At 38.6% G+C, this 11391-nt stretch overlaps 1 protein-coding gene across 1 annotated transcript in view; it reads right to left on the bottom strand.

Moving 5' to 3' along the window:
- LOC106533225 (centlein) overlaps positions 1–11128 on the bottom strand; it is a gene marked incomplete at its 5' end in the record, with an annotated part of 63528 nt that extends 52400 nt beyond the window's left edge. Inside the window, 3 exon segments of the mRNA XM_014029464.1 lie at positions 3135–3256; positions 6459–6578; positions 10988–11128. Of these exon segments, the coding sequence (XP_013884918.1) occupies positions 3135–3256; positions 6459–6578; positions 10988–11128 (383 nt within the window).
- Positions 11129–11391: the final 263 nt, after the last annotated feature.

Raw genomic sequence — 11391 nt, 5'->3', positions numbered from 1 at the left:
ACACACACACACACACACACACACACACACACACACACACACACACACACACACACACACACACATTTAATGCCTTCCAACCGCAGCTCTGCATACATCGAACTCATCAATCAGCCTAAGCGCTACATATTCAATTCCAATTAGTGTTTCATTTGCAAACTAAAACAGGATTTAGAGAGAAATCCACAAATCACAAAAGTAGAAGACACACACACACGCACGCATGCATGCACACACACACACACACCAGTTTCCTTCTTTTTTCACCTAATCAATGTGACAGAAGTGTGAAAATGGATTGTGAGGGTCACAGGTATTGCAGAGGTCTCCTTTTCCTGTGGTCATTTATTGGTTTTGTGGATGCCTTCATGCTATGCTAACACTAGTGAAACCCTGGTACTTGGGAGTTGGAGGGTTCAGCGTATTAGAAAATGTTTTCATTTTAATACCACAACAGCCCCGTGAGCAATTTGAAGTCAACTATGTAGTGTATGAGTGTGGTTGTTTATAGCCACATATATGCTTGGTTTCGTTTGGTAGAATCAAAAGCTATGTATTTGATAATCTCAATACTTGGTGAGAATAAAGAAGAAGAAAACGGGTCTATTGCAAGCACACAAACATCACCTATAATATCTATATTTATTCACAGTTTTGTTTTAATTCTCTTCATGTGACTTTAAAGGTATGTTGTGTACCAGCTACATTTATAACAAGAATGTGTAAGAGGCATTCTAAAGTCATGGTAAAACTGAATAAAATTTAATTTGTTTACAGTGGGCTTAAAAGCTGTTGAACATGGAGCCAGGAGAGAGCTATCTTCTTCTAGCCTCAGTGCATGTTCCCCCCAATGGTATTCTAGTTTCCATTATTAAGCAGGAGGAGATAGAAAGAACTTTTCCACACCGCTGCGGCTAATTGCTCTGAATCAGGGGGAATCTGTTTATGGGCGCAACTTTGATCAGTGTACGGATGCTTTAATAACCTTTAATTTTATTTGCTCACCCCATCATCCCTAGTCTGATTAAAAAAAACTTTCCCCTCTCTAATATAAATAAGAAATTGGCTTTTTTCCTCTCTCCTTCACACCGTTTTAAGAAAATATGATGATACACTAATGGTGAATGGCAGAGAGGTTTCAATGGGACTGATCAACTACACACTGCCTGCATACTGATGGTTTGCTATCTGCCTTGTGATTGGCTGATATTTGTTTTCTGGGTGGGACTGGTTACATATGCTGTTGACATCACTCAGTACCTGAGTTTGACACCATAAGTTGCTAATGAGACAAGATAAATTACACAAGAGAAACAAAACTGCAAGGTATAAAAACAGAATTTAACCTGGCTTAAAGAGTATCAAAAATATATTTTTGCATATGTGTAACGCAGGCTGCAATAAATAATTAAAAATAATCTGATATCCCAGTGTTGGATGTCTACAAATAAGTCAAGGAGCCTCACTCAAAGCGTGTACCCTAGCATCATCCAAGCCCACCCTCCCCAAACTAAGCTGTAATAATAATTAAAGGTTTTTTTTTTTTTTTTTTTTGTTTTCTCAGAAGCCTTCAAAGTCAGTGACCATTTCCTATAAAGGCTCATAGTCAAGTCTTGCATTTCTGGTTCCTGAGGGTGCAAAAAATCTATCGAGGTGAGTAACTCAGGAAGGCAACATTTTTGGGTGACACTAGATTTATCTAGAGGCAGAAGGCAACAGTACACAAACAAGGATGAACAGACAAACCATTTTACCTTTTGGTCTTGCAACACAAAAGGGGAACAAATATATTTTTGCATCTTTCCAAAAGGACAACAACACAGCAGGGTAGCTTCAGGAAGATCCCTAACAAGCTCAAAATGCAATGAGACTACGTTCATCCCAGCTGACTTGTTAGGGCCCTGATTTCCTCGCACTAATGGGAGTTTTTAAATCATTTTCTATTGTCTCTTATTTAGGCTAGCACTACCCCAGTGGGTTTAATGGCTATTTAGGGAAGGCACCTAATGCCAAATGAATATGAAAATCATAACATTGAGTGAGTGGCTGATGCAATGAAAGGTTGTAACTGATTAGGGCAAAGCTTCTCAATACACCAATTCCATGTCAAATAGTTCATGAAATACACATAAAAACTCTTACTTACTTACTTACATAAAAGTAAACACCTTGTCTCTTTATACTGAACACCAGTGTTTTTTTCTCACTTAATCAAAGTTGTTATGCATACACAAAGTACACTGCTTCAGCAGACAGAGAATTCCTCTGATAACCTGTTAAAATGCGTAATAGAAGTGTTTTGCGGTGTTGCAGTTCTCTCTACATCTCTGTCTTTGCTCTCACCGTCCCAGACACATGCTACTGAGCTGTGCTGAGCTAACATGAGCCGAGTCAAGCCCAGGGCTGAACATGCTTTCTCGCTCACTCCACTTTCACACGGGTTCTCGTTGCACTGCTGTTTTCTTTAATTAACCCAGAGAGAAAACAGCTGACAGAGTTAATGCTTTACTCCCCCATGGCCACCAAATGCACGCACCTTTACCTGTGCTTTAAATGGCCTCGGTGACAACAGGTTACAGATGAGAAAAATGGATGAAAAAATAATACAGCGTGAAAAGTCAGGGAGACAAAAGAGAAAACGAGACCCATATGTTAATGATAGTTTTCCAGCACATTTTCTACTTTGAGTAAAATCCTGTGGTTTTCTGGTGAAGATAACAGGTTGAAGCAGGAAACGGACCGATCCCCTCCTCCCTCCACATGCCTTCTCAAACACCTTGCACCCGAAGGACCAGACACCTCCAGCCTCTGGCTCTCACATCTTAATGAACGCTGAGGGAGAAGAGACGCAGAAGCACACATACACTTGGCACAAAACGGCCCAAATTGACTGGGCTTAAAACCTCTGAGCTTTTCAAAGGCAAAGGAAGAAATTTCTCCTACATTGCTAAATCCAGAACTCAGATCTTGTCAGACAACATGTGGAGAGCATTGGAGCCCTAAGACAATTTGCAAAGGGTTTCAGAGCATTGTATTTCACATAGGAATTTACATACAAGGTTACATTTTGTGTTTTGAAAAGCCTCTTACTTAATGCTACTGAGTATGTATGGTTTTAAAAATTGTATACTCACAAGCCACTGGACTTCTCCATCTCTTTCAGTTGATCTCTGACTCTCTTGTAGTTGGCTTGAATCAAACACAGGCGTTCACGGCGTTTACTATGAGCTTTCCTCAGCTCTTCATTCTCCTCAGTCTACGACGAACAGAGACAAAATTGTTTTTCTCTTAAAAGCTGCGAAAGTTAAATAAAACAAGTGGCTCAGATTCAGGTGCATTAATGCATACAGTTGAGCAGGAAATCTGGGAAAAACTGCTTACATTTTTCACACAGATTAAAGACAAATAAAAAACAAACAATGTCTCTTAGTAAAGTATATTTTTGAAGAGAAAAAACTCTCTTAGCTGAAAAGGTCTCATCACATAATTCAGTTTGTTTTTAAACTCGTAAAACGATTCATTAGACTCTCAGAAAAGTGTCCCCACTCGTACTTGTGGAATATTTTTAATGAATAGGTCAATTAAATGACAGGTCAGTGGTGCCACACACACACACCCTCGTATTTTTAGTTCAGCCAAGAAACTCGCTGGAGTTACCAGCTGATGACCAGCAAGTGTTTTCATGTGGGGATTCTATCCATGGGTTTGTTGCTGACACTGTTGTTGACATCTTTTAAAACACAGCAAGTTTTGGGCTCCTGCTTTAAAAAAGGGGAAGGGGAAGAACATATAGATTTTTCTTGTCAGCGTTAACCCTCCTCCCTAACACACTGACCTTAACAGTGAGGGCAATGAGGAAAATAATACAACTTTCAACCGACAAGACAGAGGTGAAAGGAGTATAAAGAAATGAAGAAAGCATCTCATAAAAGTGGAGGGAAAAGAAAGACAGAAAAAAGAGAAATTGGAAAGAGAGGAAAGAGAGAGAAAGAAAAGCAAAACGTGAATGGAAGATTTCAGGACAGGTTTCTGCTTGAGTGGCCAGCGATAGCGAGAGTTGTCGAGTGTTTTCTGAAGGGAAGGAGCTTGTTTACTGTTGATATGACACGGCTACCCTGCAGAGAGGGAAATGCAAGCCCTCAGCCCTGTTATTATTAACAAGGACAAAGAGAACATAGTGAACCACAAACATGTGCTGGACCCACAACAAGTGTGCACGTACACATATGCAATGCACATCTATGCTGCCAATGTGACAAGTATGGATTTTCCCCTGTGTGGATTATTCACCGAGGACATCTGAAAGACATCCTAGCCCCCCTTCAAGCAGCCCCCGCTCTCTCAAAAATAAAGCCCTAATGAAAGACCCGACCAGAGCAGTGTTAACTGGTGGAACTAGGAGCTGAGGGAAGACACAGAAGAGTTGTGGCTGACTGAAGGAGGAGTAGGGGGGCGGGTGGAAGTGAGCAAGTGGCAGGGTATTAGCCACATCATGGCTTCCCAGGCTCCTTATAGAGCTCCCCCTTGGGCAGCTGAGCTCTGGTCATCAGACCCTTGCCCACCAATCAATACACCCCCTTACTCAGCCAGAATACACATCTGTGGACGATCAAGCTGAAAAATAATTACACAAAAACAGCTACTTTTTACTATAAAGTGTGAAGAAGAAGGAAAAAAAGGACACTTTAAGAGAATTGTTTGTTTCCTGTTGCTGTTATGGTCAAACATCAAGGTTATGGCTGCCAATTTGATGGTGATTTTGTAGAAGAAAACTTGACAAAATAGGAGGTAGAACAATTGAAGGAACAAAGAGTTCCAATATGAGAGGATGAAGGTAAGATCTCATGGAGGCCATCTCGCACAAGATAAAACCCCTCAATCAGTCTCTGAACGAATGCCCTCATTAACGTGGTTACATTTTTCTGTGCATACCTCCACTAAATGCTTCTCCAACTGGTAGACAAAGACAAGTAAATGGCACCATTAACTAAGACAGTCATGCATGTTGTCTGAATTCATGTTGAGCATCATCTGTCTAGGTGTCTGCCAGTGATGTAATTCAGGTGCTTCACATCTGACAAGGAAATGATGCCTAATGCGTTTTGTGAATTGTGTTCAAATGGAGATGACCTTTGATTAACAATCCACTCACTGGTCAACTGCAAAGATAAGAAGAATGAAGAAAAGCACCAGCATTTTTTGATCTGTTTTTGTTGAAACATAGATTTTGCTTTCAATTCTTGAACTTATTCTTATTCAATATTTAATTACACATTTTTTAAAAAATGTAGTTACATTGGAATTCAGGGAAATACCAAAAAATAACACAATCTGCAAAAAAAAAAAAAAAAAAAAATCATCACATCCTTTGGAAAAGAACACAGCGAAATACATTTACATATACATATACTTATACATATACATAAACATATACATATATACATATACATACATATTAGGGGTGCAACAATACATGTACCCGTATCGAACCGTATCGAACAGTGCTGTATGGAACAATACAGATTAAAAAAATTTACTTTATCAGCATGTCTTCTGAAGATGCTCTGTGTTAAAGGATCAGTGGATCTGTGTTCGACTACTCCACCTAGGCTGTATTTTTGAGCGCAGGTCCACTGAGAAACTTGCTGTTTCAGCAACATTTAATTAAAAAATGTACTTTTGAGGTTAAACAAATGTTCATAATTAATATAAATAAATTACAAGTTAAAAGGGGCATGGAAATTTCTCTTTTTTATATCGAAAAAATATCGAACCGTGAGACTAAAGTATCAAACCGAACCGTGAATTTTCTGTATCGTTGCACCCCTATTTTTTTTTAAAAGGGCACAAAAAAGAAAATGTAGTTTGCTAAAAAATGTTTGAGGGTAAAATAAATTGTTACATATAAAAATAAACCACATTTTTCTTGAGGCCAGAGTGAAAAGTAGTGTTGGAAGAACATCACAAGCCATTCAAAGGTTAAAAGAGTATAAAAGCCAATTTGCTTAAGGAGGACAAAAAAAAAAACCCTGATGTTTCTACTTTCACTAAAAGTGGCTCATCTCCTGCTGTTTTACTGCCTTTACACACTAACTGCATGTATAAACATATATCTTTTTGAAAGGTGATGCAAAAAACAAAAAGATCATGGAGGAGATGATAGCAGCTGCAGAGCAACTGAACCTAAAATCTCAAGCAGGTTTTGGAAGTGGTCACTGCATCTTATACTGTAGCTCTGATAGGCATGTTGTTGAGCCTTATTGTGTGAAAAGTTCAATGTGAGTGCTACTCACAGTTCAAAAGATAACTTTGAACTAAATATTAAAGTAGACAAGTCAGTAATGTCACCTGCCATGAAAAAAATGCTAAATAGTAAGTAATAAAAAAGGTTGGGGATTAACATATTAAAGGTTAAGACAAAAATATATAGTAATCAATATATTTTAAGTACTAATTACCTTCAGTTGCAGCAGCTCTTCAAGGTCTTGAATTCTTTGTTCTGCTTCCACTCTCCTCCCATTGCCCACCCTCACACTGCTGGTTGGGGAAAGAGACCTGGACCGTTGCACAGGTGTACCCTGGGACAGGTAAGCAAAAGAAGCACTGAGGTGAGAACTTGAGTGTACTTCACTTACAAAGACGGGCACAAACCCATGTAGCAATTAACATCAGTAGAAATGCTGAGTGAATGCCAATAATGGTATTATCTATGTTCATTCCATTCCCCTCTCACCTTGAGTAAAAACATGAACATTGTCTTGCTTGGTACACACATGTGCACACACAAACAAACATGCTGCCAGAGGAATAACGCAAGCTGGAGCATCAGTCGGCAGCAGCTGAAGGGGAGGAGGTTTACTTTTGTGTGTGTATGCGTGTGTGTTTGGTAGCAGGAGTTGCAAGCTGAGAGCAGCAAAGGTTTCTCCCTGCAACTGGCTAATGAGTATGTTCATTTCCATTTACATTGTTTCTTTGACAATAATGATGTCCCATTAGGGGAGACTAAAGGGGCTATAGATTCCAGAATGTGCTGGGCTTCATTACAAGAGGTGGGCAGGGAGGCCGCTCTAATTGCTCTACTAGGGGGCTCCAGGTTACACTTGATAGGACAACTGGAAGAGCTGCCGATTAAGGGGGGTGGCTGGGGGGGTGCCGCTTGCTAGCCAGCCTCTTCTGTAAAAATAAATAAAGAAATGAAGAAGCACTGGGGCCATCCTGTACAAAAGCAGTGGGAACAATATGCTAGTGGAATATGAATATGAGAGGATAGGAGGCCCCATGTGGTGCCAGGCAGGGCTGACCAGATGGCAGGCTAAAATATGCAATGCGACTAAATGCCCAACAGTCCTTGGGAGGAAGAAGATGAAGGGAAGAGGAGGAGGTGAAGATAGAGTAAGGAGGTTAATGATAAGACAGTTTAAGTAACACTTATCCTCCAAAACTGAGTTTTTGATCAAGGTCTGTAAGGTTTATTTTCTTTCAGAGTTACACAACAGAAGATCTGAGCCTTTTTGAGTTGGTTCCACCTGTTGTTACTGCTACTGATTTAGGTTAAATTCCTCTAAATCAAAGATACTTTAATCCTCAGAGATGATTTGGAGCTCAGAACCACAACAGACAAGCAGCATATTTTGCTTCTGGGTTTAGAGCAGTCAAATAAACACATAGCTGCCAGGTTGTATTGCTTAAAGCTATTGGGGCATTAAAAAAAGGGGGAAGAAAAAATATGGCATAAATATGTAACTATTTTTATAAATTTAGATGCACTCATCTTGCTTATTGTAAATCTCCTTATTCATGAATCCACAAATTTCATATTAAATTTTTAGAATGAAACCTAAAAGTTATAATAAAAACATTTCAAAAACCATTTGTTGACTAGAAGTACTACACTTTTAATGCTAACATAACAAAATGCCTCCATGGTATAAAATTGTATTTTTTATTTTAAACATTATTTTTTCATACCTTGTAAAACTCATAATTTTACACATCAACCAAATATACAATTTTTTTAAAATAACTGCTTATGACACTAATTTATATGTACAGTATGTAAGTATGTTTGGGAATGCAGCCTGGGGCTACAGTTGACTCCAGTGACCTGGTGCGCCAGGTTCTGCTAACATGCCTTCATGGGTACCAACCATGTGTTCTAACTCAGCCTTAATGACTCTATGCAACTAATTAACAGATTGATCTGCATATTCCTGACGAGTGGCGAGCCAATTGGCTGAGTCTGTGTGGACATCGGGGAAAACACAGACGCTAAAAGTGAAGTCCAAACTTAAACTTATAAGAGAAGAGATGACCAATTATAAAGTACAACTTACTTATAATAAATATTAAAAACGTTTTAATGTAGAAAAGTATTTTGTTGAATATATTCTAAACAATGAGCTGACTGGCAATAACATTTTCTCTGCAGATTTATTGGAATATGATGCAGGAACACTGACACATGACTGAGATGTGGAGCAGATGTTCTCAGTGGTCCAGTTGAACGTCTGCCTGCTGTGACACCAGAAGGAACACAAATGACTTTTGTTGAAAGATCTGTGCCGTGACAATGTTGGTACTCTACAAGAAGGCCTGAAAAAAAAAAAATAATAATAATAATAAGGCGACAACACAAAAAACAATGTCTCTATTTGGACGTCAGCTTTGCAGCTGGTTGATGGCCATGACTTGACCTTTGCAGAGAACCTTGTAATGGCTCTGCAAACATGAGAGTGAGGTGCAGCAGGAGTGTGGAGTACACAGTAGGAATGAAATGAAGATAAAGGCTTGAACCTAAAATGAGTTTGCATTTGGGATAAAGTTCTTCTATTCTGAGGGGTGAGGGTTCAAAGAGTAAACAGGTTTTACATAAAGCAAAAAAAAAAAAAGGAACAATTTAAAAAATCTGAAAGAAACTGTAGGCAGCTGATAAATCTAAGAGCCAGAGACCAGCAAGAGCTCTGCAAAAAATAACAAGACAGAAAGCAAAGTGTTCAAAAAATTAAAAACTGAACATGGTTAATTACATTTATTTTATACGCATCTTTTCTCTTTTCTCTTCTTGGAAGTTAAAGTCAGTTTTTTCTAATAGAATAAGCAACATTTGAACTCTTATGCAGAAATTTTCTGCCCATGTGTAGTCATCATCACCTAAGCCGGTAGCCACATTTGTCTTTAGGGTTATGCTGAAACAGCTGCAAATTATGTTTTAGGTTGTAGCAGAAGTCTACACTGAGGCCTTATTTCATCAGCTTTTTGGAATGCAGTTAGATATAACTTCATAAATAAAATATGAAGCATACCATGTTTTTGTCACTTTAGGCCATTACCATCATATTCTTGTACGAAGAAGCAAGCAGTGACAGCTACTGAAAATATTTGTGATTTACAATAAAATAAAAAAAGACGTGAAGCTGATAAAAACAACTTTAAGTACAGAGGCTATAAAAACTATTCACCCCCTCAGATGTTTTATTCTTTTATTGCTGACATAAATCAATCATGGTCAGTATACATTAGTTTTCTTCACAAATTAAGTGACCTCGCAAGAAGGAGAATAATGAAAGAGTAACAATTTTTAGCAGGTGAGATAGGAGAGACCGTAGCCGTGTTTCCATCCAATTTTAATTCGAATTTTGAGCGATTTTTTTAAATTTTGCAAAAAAGAAAAAACTAAGAAATGCGAATCAGACGTGTTTCCATCAACTGGCTTGAAGTGAATCAATTATGTCAGACGCATGTGTGTAGTAAACAGGAAGTAAAAGTCGCAAACTTGCAGAGTCCACACATCTCAGGACAATAGAGAGAAGTTATCAGGAACATGTTGGTACTATCTGGAAAGTTGTACTTATTCCGTTATTTCAACTAGTTTTGGCGATGTTACATGCGAAGACGTAGAGAAAGAAATGCAATTCTCTTCACGTTACAGGAATAACAGAAGACGCTGACAGCAGGAGGAGGATGTTACAACTGTGTATTTTCTTCATTTGTTTGATGGGAAGGTGGCAAACTCATCTAAGCAATCTAGACAAACTCTAATCTAGTAACTCTACTCATGTATTTTTGACACCCAAAAAAGCATAAAAATCAGATTAATACTTTTTAATAGCACTGTAGTTTGGAAGGCGGGCACACAGTCATAAAAAAAACTACAATTCCACAACACAGTAAACAAAAACAATTTATCTTGTCTGAGCTGTTTTGTAACGCCACTGCTTTGTAGTAATTGTTAATGCCACGATAACAAGTAAAGCAGATAGTACAAACTCTGAGTAGAGAAAATAAATTACTACTATAAACTTGACTTGGAACCATTTTTATTTAGCTAGTTAATAAGAGGCAGCTACTTACAGCTGCATACTGTAACATAAGGTGAATAATCTGCGGATGGATGGATGGATGGATGGATGGATGGATGGATGGATGGATGGATGGATGAAAATTAAGGCACATTAAATTATGATAGTTTTATTTAGTATTTTTGTAGTGTGACAGTGTTATTTACAATAATAGAGAAACTACAGGTAAAAAGGTGCTTCATTAAAAGATATAATGAGGACATCATTATAAATCCAATGTGTCTTAAGGCCATCTTTAAAGTGAGTGAGGCCATCTACAAACTTGTCCTGCCAAACTTATAGGAGGGATACGGAGAAGATCAAAAGCTTCTTTTCTTGTTCATAATGTACTGCTGAAGCGGTAAATTAGCTAGTGTCTGAGCCCAAGGCATGTGTGAAACCAGCAGCACACATCGGCCTGGTCACAGTAGGAGGGGCTTCTGAGTGTGTGTATTGGAAAGTTCAGAACAAAGCTTGGCGAGGCTGGCTCTGATGAATCACATGATTCTTAAAAAGACCATTTTCTTTAAAGCTGTCCTCTATGGCTTTGATCTAATCTGAGCAAATTGGGAATGGATAAGTGTGGGCATCCTGGCTGCTCACCCACGTTCTGACTTCAGTATAATTGCCAGTAGTGTGTGTTGACCTACCTGCTGTCTTCTGACTCTGGTGGTAGATGTGCGACGGAAAGTCTTGTCCTCTGGCCTAGGATCTGAACCTTGAGCAGAGGCCTGGTCAGAGCGAGGGCTAGACCTCTGCGCTGCAGCATCAGTCTGTTCTGAACACATTGGCTGAAAGAAAAAAAGTTAAATTCCAAGTGGCTGTCAGTGAAACAAAATATGAGCTAAATAAGAGTTACAGAGGCTTGGAATGAAAAACGATGCACAACAAATCAGATCTATTTAACTGGGGTTCTGTGAAAAGCATGTAAACAAATAATATCTTACCTGTTATAGTAAACTCTTTGAACAAACTCAGTTTGGAGTAATATTCCTGCCAGAAGTGTCTCATGCTTCACTAGAAGTACTACAGTACGCTGCCACTTACTGTACTT

Source organism: Austrofundulus limnaeus, unplaced genomic scaffold (genome assembly GCF_001266775.1).
Source record: "Austrofundulus limnaeus strain Quisiro unplaced genomic scaffold, Austrofundulus_limnaeus-1.0 Scaffold909, whole genome shotgun sequence".
In the NCBI taxonomy this organism is placed as follows: domain Eukaryota; kingdom Metazoa; phylum Chordata; class Actinopteri; order Cyprinodontiformes; family Rivulidae; genus Austrofundulus; species Austrofundulus limnaeus.
This window is presented reverse-complemented; position numbering and strand designations above follow the sequence as displayed.